This window comes from Orycteropus afer, unplaced genomic scaffold, assembly GCF_000298275.1.
Source record: "Orycteropus afer afer isolate SDZICR_OR568_19922 unplaced genomic scaffold, OryAfe1.0 scaffold00167, whole genome shotgun sequence".
NCBI lineage: Eukaryota > Metazoa > Chordata > Mammalia > Tubulidentata > Orycteropodidae > Orycteropus > Orycteropus afer.
Genome location: NW_006921754.1, coordinates 5,928,929 through 5,944,065, shown reverse-complemented (window position 1 = coordinate 5,944,065; position 15,137 = coordinate 5,928,929). Strand labels below are relative to the sequence as shown.

General features: G+C 36.1%; 1 protein-coding gene across 1 annotated transcript in view; it reads left to right on the top strand.

Moving 5' to 3' along the window:
- PTPRK (protein tyrosine phosphatase receptor type K) overlaps nt 1-15,137 on the top strand; it is an 867,169-nt gene that overhangs the window by 644,504 nt on the left and 207,528 nt on the right. Inside the window, exon 8 of the mRNA XM_042781758.1 lies at nt 10,726-11,028. Within this exon, the coding sequence (XP_042637692.1) occupies nt 10,726-11,028 (303 nt within the window). The remainder of the gene's footprint in view (nt 1-10,725; nt 11,029-15,137) is intronic.

Below are 15,137 nucleotides of genomic sequence, written 5' to 3'. Positions count from 1 at the left end.
ATATGGTAAGCATGTGTTGCTTACTCTTCTGTAATAGTTGGCTAGAGCCTCTGATGACCTTAGTCAACTCACATATCTGCTGGTTGGCCGGCTCTATACTGGGTTAAGCTGGCCTCAGCTGGGGCAACTGTGGTGACTCAGCTCTGCCCCACATGGGTCTCCTGTTCTAGAAGTGATGGCACTAATAAGAGCAGTTAGGAAAACACGGCCGGAAGCTAGGACACTACCACTTTCACCTCATTCTGTGTATCAAGGCAAGTCACAATGCAAGCCCAAATCAAATCTGTGGTGGGAGGAGTTGCAGAGGCACATGGCAAACAATGTGGGTTCAGGGAATGGTGAAAAACTTAACCCTTGCTTGCAGCTGCCTCAGAAGAGAATTGGATTCTTAAGTTCTGTTTTCATTAGCTCTTGAGCTTAAAACATATTAAAACTCTGCTTTATTGTTCAGGAAATAAAATTTTCCAAGCATATCCTGTGGGCCAGAAACTATACTTGGCGTACGAAATATGTATCTTATTTTTCAGAGTAACCTAAAAAGTAAGTGATTTACCTTTCTTTAGGGATAAGCAAGGTATTGAAAATCCCTTCCAGAGCTCTGTCATTGCTGCATGCAGCTCCTCCGTAGTCCCCTTACCTTTACACTATGTAATGCGAAGGTTTATCTTCCATCTTAGATTTTTTTACTCTACTTCTTTGTGTATGTGATTTGTGCCGTATCTAAAAATTTTATGAGAAAGCAGCAGAAGTAGGTTATTGTTTTCTGATTTATTGTGTAAATTAAAAATTTACCTTTTCTATTTTAAATTTCATCCAAGCATAGACAGTTACCTATAGAGAATTTTTCAAATTAAAATAAAATAATGGGATATGCCATACTAGAAATAAATTTAAGTGTATTCAAAGATTGTAAATGTCTGTTTCTTCCAACACAGTTTAATATTGTGGATAAAAATTTAGGTGAAAAAAATTAGCATCTCAAAGTTTCAACTACCCACATTTTGAGAATTAAGTTCCATGATAAGGCATTCTAACAGGATTTATCTGTTAGAAAAAGAAAAATCGTAGTCTTTTTTTTCTATCCCTCTCATGTCACTTTAGTAGTAGTATTCTTTGGAAAGTCAAACGATTTCTTTGGTGTTATTGTAGCACTATTTCTGTTACTTTTATTATAATTTCCTGATGAACTTCAGAAGACTCTTGAGAACAGAGACAATGACTTGTTTCATTTAATTTGATGATGTGGTTGGTATGGATGTGATGACACTGGGCAGATATTACTCTGATTCTGCAGGAGAACTGAGTGAGCCATGTACCCCTGTCACTCCACGTCCCCTGAGTCCAAGCATTGTCACTTCAGTAACAAAGCCAGAAATGCAGCTAAAAGAGCTGACAGTTGTCTTGCGATTTCTTTGTGAACCCGAGGCTCCCTCCTGTTACACTACTAATCAAGTCATCTCACCAGTTTATCATTAACTCAATTTGACCCATGAGACCAGAGATGAAATCTTTTTGGCAAGACTAATGATGCTGTGAAGAGCTCTGATGGCACAGTGGCTAAAACATTCGACTGCTAACCAAAAGGTAGACTGTTCGACCCTTCTGGCCACTCCATGGGAGAAAGATGAGTCAGTCGGCTTCCATAAAGATTTGCAGTGTTGGAAACCCTATTGGGCGGTTCTCCTCTGTCCTATAGGATCTATATGAGTCAGAATCAACTCAGTGGTAGTAAGTTTAATGATGTTGTAACACTGAGAAGATGTGCATTGTAAAAGATTGATTATCTTCAATCTTTACCATGGGGAAAGAATACAATACAAAGCATCTAAATGGATAAAGGCAGTGTCTTCCAAATGACCTGAAGTGTAGGTTGATTGCTTTATATGTTTCCTCCCTAAGGTGTGGTCCTGTTTTCTTCTTTATTATTTTTTTAGTTTCACGTCTGTCAGAAATTTTATCTCAATTCATTTTTATTTCAAATAAAGAGATATTTTCTCTGATAGTCAGAAAATTTACTTCCCTTATGTTTATTTAGAGAAATGGAATGGAAATTGTGCTTTGCAGTCAGCTTCACATAGTTCTGATGAAAATGCCCCCAGAAGCAGGAAGCTCCTGTCATGCTTCAGTGTTCTTAGTTTGTGTACATCTTTGACAAGATCTTCCTTTCTTTTTTTCTTGGCATGAGCTTTGGGATATCTTCTATTTTTCTCTGACTGACAGCTGGATAATAAGTTTTATCATTAAAAACTGATTCTAGGGAAATATGAACCCTGCCCTCAATTCTTTTGTAGCTGCTAAAGCTTTTGTTTTCATAACTCTTTCAGAATAACTAGAGATTATCCCTACAAAAGGACATGGATATTGACCCGACGTGTCACATGTTGTTTAGCAAGTACCAAAAAAAGAAAAAAAATTGAATTGCCTTTTATCTGTTATCTAGAACCACTTATTAAATCATCTTGCTGTCAAGAGATGACTAAAAGTCAACAGGTTCTGTCTGTTCAAGTTGCCTTTACTTTTATTAACCTTTAGAGAATTATTAAGTAGTCCTTCATTTTATTCTATTGAGTTGTGTTAAATATTTGACACATAACTTATTACAGGCAATTAGAATTTAAGTGAGCTATTTGGAATTTAAGTAGGGGCTGTTGTTGTTAGGGGCAGTGATAGATTATTCTTTTTATTTATCTGCTAATTATATAACACTAGCCATAGGTGGTGTAATGCCTAAGTCATTCAACTGCTAACCAAAGGCTGGCGATTCAAACCCACCAGCCCTCCTCGGAAGGATGATTGGGCAATCTACTTCCATTAGAGATACCACCTTGGAAACCCAAGGATGGGTCATTATGAGTTGGATCTGACTCACAGGCAGTGAGTTAGTTTTTGTTTAGCCATAGGTGTAATAGATCACATTTCTGCCATTCCAAGTTTCCTCTTGGTTTCCTGTACCCTTTCATACTGTAACTCCTAGGAAATGTTGTTGTTAGGTGTTGTAGAGCCCAATGTAACTCATACTGATCCTGTGTACAATGGAACAAAACACTGTTCAGCTGTGCACCATCCTCACAATCCTTGCTATACTTGAAACCATCATTGCAGCCATTCTGTCAATCCATCTTGTTAAGGGTCTTCCCCTTTTTCACTGAGCCTCTAATTTACCAAGCATGGTATCCTTCTCCAGAGATTGGTCCCTTCTGACAACGTGACCAAAGTTGGTGAGGCGAAATCTAACCATTCTCCCTTCCAAAAAGCATGCCGGCTTCACTTACTCCAAGAAAGATTTGTTCATTCTTCTTTCAGTCCGTGATATTTTCAGTATTCTTTGTCAACACCGTAATTCAAAGGCATTAACTATTCTTCATTCTTCCTTATTCTTTGTCGAGCTTTCACATGCACATGAGGCAATGGAAAATGTTATGATTTGGAGTAGACATTTCAAAGTGGCGTCTTTGCTTTTTAACACTTTAAAGAAGTCTTTCACAGCGCACTCGCCCAGTGCAGTATGACATCTGATTTCTTGTTTGCTGCTTCCATGGGTGTTGATTGTGGATACAAGTCAGATGAGATCTCTATCAACTTCCTTTTTTTTTTTCCATTTATCATGATGTTGCTTATTGGTCCAGTTGTGAGGATTTTCGTTTTCTTTATGTTGAAGTGTAATCCATACTGAAGACTGGGAATAGTAAATAAAAAGAAAAAGGGAATAGGAAAATTTAGTAAACTTGCTGATCAGTGTTTGAAGGCAAAATTAAGAAAACTAGTAATGTTGACATTTCTCATTACATATGTTTTTAAAATTTTAGAGGTAAGTATCTTCTTAGGGGTTAGGGTAAATTAATGAATGGTGGACAACTTTATGCCTCGTTTGTTGCTTCTCTGTGCACAGAGCTTTGGAGAGCAGTGGAGATTCACCGGCTGAGTGCAGGATGAGGAAAGGACTCAGGTTCCAGTTCTTCCACTTGTTCCTTAACATTATCTCTGCCCTCATCATCGGATTTTTCAACCTATGTGAGAACTTAATCCTTCCTAATTGCTCTGCTGATCTCCTCAATCCTTATTTCACGGACTTCACCCAGTCTGAATCCCCTCATTGATAATATAAGGAGAGAGTTGAGCAGGTGTGTGTACTAAACCTACAGATTTCAAAAAATGTTGAAAGATCTGAGGAAGTTTGAGTTCATAATTTTTCTTTTACTATTTTAATTGATCTGTTCTGACTCACCAACTTCCAAATTGAAGTTACGACCATTGTGTACTTACTCTGTCTTATATAGTTCAAAATGACTGTGAAAAATAAAGAAATCACGTTACTGGAGTCTACCACATTTACATGTTCATTCCTGAGCTGAGTTCTTACCACTTTCCATTCTGCAATCCTTTTGCCTCCTCCCTTTTGAGATCTTCTTTGAAAATCTGTGTCTTCATTCCAACATGTATGAAAAGCATTCTGAATGAGGATTCTAACACAAATTCTCTATGGAATTCCCTCTGAAATGCCTTTCCTCATATTCATGACCTAATCTCTTAACATGTTACTAAGAAGCATGAAACCATTCTCTTTGTTCTACCTATAAAAATAAATTTGAGCTTTTATCCCTTGATGATCAGGCTCTGTATTTTGGTTTATCCAGTTTAGTTCATAGTATATAGCGTGCATTCAAAAAGTTACTAATTGGGAAGCCAAATATGTGGAGGATGGCACAGGGTAATTTGTTTCACTCTTCTGAGCCTTTCTAATTTTTTAGGAAATGTTTATTCAATGACTGCTGTAGACCAAGCATAATACTAGCTGCTGAGGTTACAAAGATGACTTGTGCTGACTTAGTGGTTGTCTTTTGAAAAGTCAACTAACTTCCCTTAGAACAGTTCTCCTCCCCCCCCCCCCATCTATTAAATGGAGTCAGAAGAAAGTTAGACTACAAACTAGATATCTAACTCTTGGTTTCTGTAGGATACATTTGATACATTGTATGATTTCAGTGCCCTCTTTCCTTCAGGCTTTCTCTGTTGTCTTTCTCTTCTTTATCGCTATCTTCTGTCTCTTTCTCTTCCTCTCTTCTCCTCCCTGCTTTCTCTGTCCCTTCTGTCTCTCTCTTCCTTCTCCCGTTCTCTTATCTTTCCTCTTATTACTCTTCTTATCTTTGAAAGAATAAGAATATTCCATGGCCTAAGAATGGTTAATGCTTCCATTTAGACCTCCTGAGCTCTGGTGGTGAAGTGTGAAGGCATTTGACTTCAAACCAGAAGGCTGGTGGTTCAAACCCAGCAACCACTCCTCAGAAGGAAGACTGGGCAATCTACTTGTATAGTGATACTGCCTCGGCAACCCAAGGAGGGGTCGCTATGAGTTAGATCTGACCGGACGGCAGTGAGTTTTGGCTGCCAATCTACTTCAGAAAAATAAGCCATTGAAAACCCTATGGCGCACATTTCTACTATGATATACATAGGGGTCACCATTGAAAACCCTATGGAGCACATTTCTACTATGATATACATAGGGGTCACCATAAATTGGAGTCAGGTCAACGGCAATTGTTTGTTGTTTATTTTTTCCCCTCAAAATGTTCTTCAAATTATTTAAAACACACATCAATTCAACATTACTTTGCACCCTTGGTCTGCTAGATAACCTTGTCTAATAGATCTCTGTAGTCATAGTTCCTACCGTACTTCCTGGCCAACAGGGAACAATCAATAAATGCTACTGAATTATTGGATCATTTTAATTCCAAATCTGGTGTCTTCTTTTTTTATTTAAGATCACCATAATTTTCTTAGTCGTTCATTCTGGCACATTAACTAGATTTTATCCATTTACACAACTCAAATCCAGATAGCCACCAAGTCTTTTCAATTATTCTTCATGTTAGTAAAATCCGTCTGTTTTGCTGGCACCCCCTTGCACAGCCTCTTACTCTCCCTAAACTTTGCAATCTTTTGATGTCTGAATCTCCAGTGTCTCCACATTGCAATCCATTTTGACACAATCACCGAGTGAATCTTTCCAAATCAACAGTTTGATTATGTGAATTTCCTACTCAGAAGTCTTCAGGGATGCCTATAGCCGAGCAGGTCAAGTTCAACCTTTTACTGTGACATCCAAAGTTTTCCCAGTATTATCTCAGCTATCTTGTCTACATTATCTCATACCAGATACTTGTACAGCAGCCAAATGGGATTACCTGTTTTTTCCAACTCTGATATTCATGTTCATTTATCTTGTTTCTTCTATATTTAAAATCATACAAATTATGCCTACAGATATTTCCATTATCCATTGAGACATACCACAAGTGCCTCCTCTGTTTTCTAGATGGAAGTTGTTTCCTCCTCTTGGATTCTTACAGCATTTTATTTCCATTTATATTCAGCTTATATTATACTCTTTTATTACTTATCTTTTTTTTTTCCCTTAGCTTACCATATTTAGTAAATAAATGGCAAGCTCTTTGAAGTCTAGCATTCCAAAAGGAAAAAAAAAAAAAAAACACCTCACTGTCATTGAGTCAGTCACTACTCACAGCAACCCCTCCTCGGGTCTCCAGGCGGTATCTCTGTAGAGGTAGATTCTAGCATTATGTTCTACTTGGTGTCTGATATAGTGTACTTTATATAATAGAATGTTTCCATAAGAAAGGGACCGTGTGGTCTGGTTCTCAGTGTGCTCATTTGCTGCTGAAGGTCCTTCCTGGCTATACTTCTTCCCAACTATCTGCTAAAATCTTGCCCCACAATTTTTGCAAATCTCTTCTGTCTTTCCCATTGTTCTTTTACCAGAATTGTCAAAAAATAAGAACACTTATAGAAAATTGTACATATGAAATACCCAACAAAACTGAAAATGGAAAATCAAAAAATTGAGAAAGAGAGAAAACACTTAAGAAATTCCAAAACACTTGGCTTTGGTCTTCATTTTTTTAATCCTAGATATAGTCATTTATGTTGTTTATTTATAAATACTATTTGCTGTGATCTCACTATGTGCTATTCATAGTGCAAGGTCAACTTTTTAAATCATCTCATTTAATACTTACAACAGCCCTTATACCTAGCTTATATGTAACATAGTGGCTTCCAAACAGTATCTTTTTGATTCCAGTTATTCTGTGAAAATTCTAGTAATTATTCTGATTTAGAAACTTTAAAATTTTTATTTATGCTTTCATACCACAGAAATATAATGGAATTAATAGTGAAGTGCAAGAAATAATAAATCATGATGAGGAAAATAGGCAGTTTTACTACTGAGTGCTTTGATAGACTTTCCTTTTAATGACTATCATAGTAGTAGAATAGACTCAAGTCCCTGCTATTTATAAACATGGTAACATAAAAAGCCATTTGTGCAAAGTTGTCAGCCTATATCAGACATAATAGAAATCAGAAGGATTGTATAAAGGAGTGCTTATTAGGTAGAAAGAGAGAGAACCAAACCAAACTCACTGCCATCAAGTTGGTCCTGACTCATAGCGACCCCTCCTTGGGTTTCTGAGGCAGTATCTCTACAGAAGTAGATTGCCCAGTCTTCCTTCCAAGGAGTGGCTGGTAGATTTGAACCATCAGCCTTCTGGTTAGCAGTCAAATGCCTTAGGCACTATGCCACCAGAGCTCCCTGAAAGAGAGAGACAGATAGGTAAATATATTCCTGAGAAGGTCCTCTCTCTATAAAAATTGAAGAAAACTTTAAGGTGCATGCCAATTGAGAGGAAGTGTAGTATGGCAACTCTGAGTTACAAAGGCGTCATATAGCTTGAAACAATTGCACTTTAAAATTGTATGTGTGTGTTTTTTTCTGAATATTGTGCTGTGAGGAGAGAATTGTATTTTTGTCACTATTTTGGCAACAGTGGGGCAGTTTGCAGCCTTTATTTATGCCAATGAGAAAACGATCGATTTTAAAGACCATATTAAACTTGTAGAATGTTTCTTTGCCTCTGGAAAAGCAATTTCACTCCACAACTCTTTGGTTTTCTTTACTAGTTAATAAATTATTGTTTATTGTAATTATAATGTGTATATTATTATGTAATTATGATAATTTATACATATAAGATTAATAAAATAGTATTTCCCAATTTTAAATGGGAGTTTTTAATTTAATTTACTATGAATACTAACATAAGCAGCATTTAAGGACACCAAAACAAAATGTTCATTAAAGTGACCTCTCTGAGTTTTCTGTCTAATTGGTAAGAAATATATCTGTAGCCAATTCTGACAAATACAGGAATTGAGAATGTACTTACTCTGTATTTTTCTCAGTGTGTGAACCATCTAGGTATGCTTTTAAAATTAGAATTAATTAATTAGAGTAAGTGCAAACTGAAGGGAGGAAAAATGAAAAGACTAGTGAGAGGGAGAGTGATTTGGAAATGGAGAAATTCATAAAGGGGGAAAATAACACCTTTAAAATGAGTGGTGTATTGAAAACAAGCATATAATGTTTAGCCTCGAACAATAAAATGAAACAGGGGAGTAAATAGATATTGGTGTTTTCTCCCATTTCTTCATCTGAAATTTTCCTTCATATACTCTAGATGTTTTCTTGAGAATTCTTACTTTTTCATTGTAAATGGTTTTAAGCAAACTGTGGTTTTCATTGAACATGGCCACTAACTTATACCTGTTTGCTACCTTACAAACAGCAAAATCAGTTTAACTGACAATTCGTAGAGTGATCCTAGCTTTTACTGCCTGTTCAATTGGTTGAATGGTGCTGAAAGAATGTTTTCAGCATTCTGAATGGATTGAGCTACAAGTATCATCACTTCACTCTTGTCCCTGGTGGAGAAAGTGTTAGCATAGAGCTACACATGAAAAGAGACTTTTTAAAAGGACAAGAAAGCCCCATCTTCTTTCCAGCCTACTAATAGTACTGAAAACCAAACCAAACTCACTGTCATCGAATCTAGTGCAACTCGTAGCAACCTGACCCTTCTTGAGTTTCAGAGGCTACATCACTATAGAAGTAGATTTCCCAACCTTCCTTCCAAGGAATGGATGTTGGGTTTGAACCACCAGCCTTCTGGTTAGCAGTCAGATGCCTTAGGCACTGTGCTACTAGAGCTCCTCTAATAGCGCTGAAGGTAACACATAAAAGAAAAGTGGTAAAATAAGAGTGGATACTGTGAACAGTCCGAAGACTGGCAGACAACAATTAAAATCTAAGCATCAGATTCTGCTAAAAATTTATTGATACTTGTGTGTGTAATGTGGGAGTTCTGGTGGCATAGTGGTTAAGGCATTTGACTGCTAACTAGAAAGCTGGTGGTTCAAAACCACCAGCCACTCCTTGGAAAGAAGATTGGGCAATCTACTTCTGTAGTGATACTGCCTCAGAAACGCAAGGAGGGATTAATAGTTTTGAGGTTTTAAATTAAACAGTCAACAATGTATATTTCCGATCACATATTAAACACATTGAACTGGAATCCCAATTTTGACTTGTCATCTGTGTCCTGTGCTAGTTATTTTACAGAATCAACAATTTCATCTCAAAAAATGAAAAGGTATTAAAACACGCATATTGGGCATTTTTTGTTTTACTTATTTTCTTCGATTTTTTTTTTTCCTACTGCTTTTCATTTAGCAAGAGCATTAACTATCCTTGTTGTTGTTGTTATGTGCCATCAAGTTGGACCCGACTCAGAGCAACCCCTCCTTGGGTTTCTGAGGCAGTATCACTATGGAAGCAGATTGCCCAACCTTCCTTCCGAGTGGCTGGTGGGTTTGAACCGCCAGCCTTCTGGTTAGCAGTCAAGTGCCTTAGGCACTATGCCACCAGAGCTCCCTAACTATCCTTAGTAAGTTAAAATGTACAACAGTAGCAAGACCATGACCTGGGCTTTGCCTTTATCCTCTTGGTCCAATCAGTATATTAAGGTTATGCTGTGTATTTGTTTCTTTATTTTGTAGACATTGTCATAAACATGACTTTCATAAAGCAATTATTTTGATTAAGTTAAACGATCAAAGTTAGTGTTGCATGAGGAAAGAATACACTTGGGAAGCAGTGATGGATGGACTCCAGTCTTTAGAGTGTCTAATTCCGCCAGCATTTTCCAGTTGAGTGGAAATTCCCCTCCCAGTTTGTTTTGGGTGACAGTGAATGGATTGCCAGACCTGTGTGTTTCCTTGTAAAAGAAAAAGATCAAGAAGGAAAGATGATAGTTTGAATCTCCATACATGTTCCTGAACATTGTTTCAGATTATTAATTTTTCTTTTCTTTGATGGACAGCATCATTACTGAAATAATAAATGGTAATTAATATCTGCATCATTTTTTATGAATGATAGCTTAGTACCACAATTAGGCTAATTAATGTACAGCAAAGCTTGGTGACATGATAAATCATAGAGCAGAACATGTTGACTCTGATCCATTATGATACATTAGTTAATTCACTTGCTCAATAAGAACAAAAGAAAGTAAAGACAGGACATTGGGCAATAACAACTGCAACAATACAGACACTGTAGCCATGTCTTCAAATTTTTATTTTTCCACCAATTTAGTACTACAGATTATTGACATACTACATTTTATTTCTCTTTTTATTGATGAATCCTAGTCTCGGGTTGAATCTTGAATTAAAAAAATAGGAGATCAAGTGAGCCTTTCCACATTTTCCTATGTTATATCACACTCACTGTTGCATATTTTCAAGATTATTCATGGTGCATTTGACTGATTTCTGATATTTTTATTTATTTTTCAGAACCTATGCGAACCCCCAGAACTTTAAAGATTGCCGAGATACAGTCAAGACGCATTGCTGTGGACTGGGAATCCTTGGGATACAACATTACTCGTTGCCACACTTTCAATGTCACTATCTGCTACCATTATTTTCGTGGTCACAACGAGAGCAAGGCAGACTGTTTGGACATGGACCCCAAAGCCCCTCAGCATGTTGTGAGCCATCTGCCACCTTATACAAATGTGAGCCTCAAGATGATCCTAACCAACCCAGAAGGGAGGAAGGAGAGCGAAGAGACGATTATTCAAACTGATGAAGATGGTATGCTCATACTTTGCTATTTAAAAGAAGGAATGATGTAATTGTGTCAAATTTTCCCTATATTACTTAATACTGAATTGGACCTTGAAATCTGAGTTGATCACTGGAGTTTCACTTTCAAAAATAATATTTAATTTTCTTAAGGGAAGCCTCCAAGTACTAAATCAAATGTACTTCTGTTGTCTTTTCCTTTTATACAATATTATTGAAGTAAGAACTATACTAAAAGTTTAAATAATATGTTTCTTATTTTCAAAGATAAGTTTCACTATTCATGGTCCTGTATCAGTTACATATTGGAAAATATATTTTATTTTTTAAAAAAATTAGAATGCATTTTACAAAGCAACAGTAGTTGCTTTCATTTTCCATACATTCAGAACAATATCATCGTTTATACATCTTATTTTAATTAAAAAAAAAAATCTTAACATCCAGGTAATTGTATTGTATGTACTTATAGATGTGCTGCTTCTGAATTATTAAGTAATTGAGACAAACATTTATATTCATATTATAACATGCACATACTTATTATAACAATATATGATCAATTTGAATATGATTATATTTCTTGATCAACAAAAAATGTTTGGGATACGATACAAAAAATCTTCAAATGATGACACTTTTCTAATAATAGTAATGGTGATGATACACTCTTTTGATGCAAGACATTTCATTTTTAAAATTTTCCTTTATGAATGAAAGTATCTAAAAAACAAAACAACAATAACAAAAAAAAACCTGTGCTATATAGTGGGCTGAAGCCAACTGAACTGGAAGTCAGGAATCATGAACTGTAAGTCTTGACTCTGATACCTCTGTAACTTAGCAAATCCTTTTATCTCTCTGGCTCTCGGTTTCTCACCTCTAAATTAAGGGTTTAAACTAGATGATCACTTGAGTTCCATCCCCTTCTAAAATTCTTTCTACTTAAATAGCTTGACAGCATGGCTACATTTTTATGTGTTCAGAAAACAGGATTTATTTCATACCCAAGAGTTTTCAATTTCTGCACTCATATCTACAATTTAGTGACTACCTGGTATGAAATTGACATGAAATGACTAATGTGTCATAGTTTCTAGCAATGCTTATTGTTTCAGGCTTTCCCCTTCTGAAAAGTGGAAATGACCTTGATTTGTCCTAGATGTTTTAATTGTGATAAGGGGAGGTCAGAGTCCTTTAACCTCATTTAGCTCAGTCTCTGAAGGGATCAATTGCTGTAGTACTGAAAGTATGTATGGAGTTGTTCTCATCTTCACAAATTTTCCAAGTACATACTTTACACTTACTTATGATAAATGCATCATTGTCTCTTCTGAGATAACCTTTTCAGCTATTATGTGAGAATGTGCATCTAATTGAAGTAAAAACAATATTTTAGCTAACAAATCCTGCCCTATTGTATAAACACACACACACACACACACACACGAAGCATAAAAATATGCAAGAAAAAAAAATGATTAGGGATAAGAGTTTCATTGGTGGCTGACAGAGATGGGATATGTAAGCATAGATCCAAAACCTTTTAAAAAATCTACATTTCTCATCTCAGAAGGTAGAATAAATATTAAAATATTAGCATCCCACTAGACATCTTATAATTCATGTTTTTAGTAATAAAAGTATACGCACACACTTTGTTACCTGTGTATAAAATTAAAAACAATAGTTTTTAAGTTGGCAGTTTTAGAGTCAGTTACATGTGTTTTGTACTGCTTCAGCCAATAACCCTCTGACATGCAGTTCATTTTGGTGCTGTACTTTGGTATGGTTTGTTAGTCTGCCTTTCTTTCCCACGGACAAAAGAATGCAGTCAGGCTTATATAATCTTTCTCATATGCATTCAGTTTTAAAATGTGGTTTTTAGATTATTAATCAGAAAATAAATTGCTGTGGAAGATTGAATTATGCCCTAAATTGATCAAACTCGTGACTGTGCTGTTTATTTTATCCAGAAATAGTCTCTCACGGGTAAAATATCATTAACTATTCAACTTTCAGTACTATATGTTATCCTAGTATTTCCTAACCTCTGTTTTAAACTTGTTACAGGTTTTAATGATACTGAGTTATATATCATTATGATGTAACAGTATCACATAGACTGTCCCTTATGCTGTGAATTTGCTTTTCCTTTTGTTGTATATGTAAGACTTAATGATTGAAGTACAAACTTTTTATGAAATATCTACAAGTACTTTAGTCTTCACATCTGCCCTTGTGAGCTTCAGTTGCTGTATACAGGGAGGGGACCAAAATATCTAAATCATAATCTGTTGTTGCAAAGATCGATGCATTATGACAATCTGATTAAGTCATTCTTACTAAATTATTGCTGCCCTACAAACATAGAAAAAGAATAAATTATCAGCCATCTAATAAAATGGTATAACTTCATGAAAAGAATTCTGGGGATATCCGTAAATCATGAGAGCAAAGGTAGAATGATTTCCCACCAGAACCCTAAGGTAGAACTTATATTTAATTTATTGCATACATTTTTTTAATGCATGGGTAGAACTTTTTTGTGTAAGGTTTTGTTTTCATTTTTCATTCCAGCATTCAGAGCAATCAATATTATGAAGTTAGCTCATCAGTAAAGCTTGGTTTGGTGACATTTTTTGAAAGAACAAAGCTATTTTTAAATATACATTTATAATATTTTAAACACTATAATACTTTCTTTTCATATCATCTTGCCCCACCCATATTTAATTTGCCATCTTACTGATTTTTAGAACTATATTTTAGAGAAATGTCCTATACTGAAAAATACTAGTTGAAACAGCTCTCAAATAAATCATGAGCAGAGGAACAAAAGTCAGCATTCTGTCTTCATTCAAAGTTGTTAAGTGGACATGTGAAGTGACATTCCTTGGCAATCTGTAGACTGCCATGAGAAGAGTCCTATTAACTTCATGTTGTATTTAGACAAATCACAAGTAGATATAGATACTGTGTATATTTGTGAACATTGTTTTCCTTCATATGTACTGTTGTTGTGTATTATTGAGTCAGTTCTGAATTACAGTGACACTGTAGGACTGAACTGCCCCTAGGGTTTCCTACTGTAATTTTCACTGGAACAGATCTCCAAGTCTTTCCTCCTGTGGAGCCACTGGTAGGTTTGAATGCCTGACCTTTCAGTTAGCAGCCAGTCCTTAACCACTGTACCACCAGGGCTCCTTAATGTACTGTTGGTGAACATAATTTTTCTATGCCCTGAACCCTGACCTGTCCTCTTTGTGTACGTGTGAGTATGTGTTGTAGTTCAGCTGTCTAGTTCTTCCTCTGGTCCGTTATATACTCCAGGTACAGGATTAGTGGTATGATACTCTTTTCCATAACTTTTCCACATACAACTTCCCCTTCTAACAGGTATGACCTGTGTTGTTGTTGTTGTTATGTGCCGTCCAGTCAAACCTGACTCATAGCGACCCCTCCTTGGGTTTCCGAGGCAGTATCACTACGGAAGTAGGATTGCCCAACCTTCCTTCTGAGGAGTGGCTGGTGGGTTTGAACCGCCAGCCGTCTGGTTAGCAGGCAAGTGTCTTAGCCACTATGCTACCAGAGGTATGACCTGTAGGTGTGTAAAATAAATCCTAGTAACAAAGCAGAATATGTATAAGAAAAAAGAAATACAAAAGTTCTAGGAAAGCTAAACTACTCTCCAGTTCTACCTCTTTCAATGCAGAGTTATACAAACATTTTAAGTATTCCTATTAGTGAACAATTTGATATGTATATACTATTTCACAGTATTTGGAGGCCAAATTGTGTTGAGTGGACATAGGCAGTTATTATCATTATGTTACCATCAAATAAACATTTATTCTCTACTTGAGGCTTTTGCCCTCTGCCTTCTCAATCACCTTCTATGAGAGATAGCTAAAAATAGAGAACAATTTTTTCCTAATCACATTCATAAGCTTGCATCATTTGAAGGGACACAACAGATCCTCCCTTAGAAAACAAACTAATGCCTGTGACAGCCTCAACAGATGCCATGGATTATACAGAGAGTCTGCCATGGCCTGTCTGTCTTTATTAGCTATATAGCCTGTGCCAGTACTGTGGAGTAGAGAAGGAGTGAATGC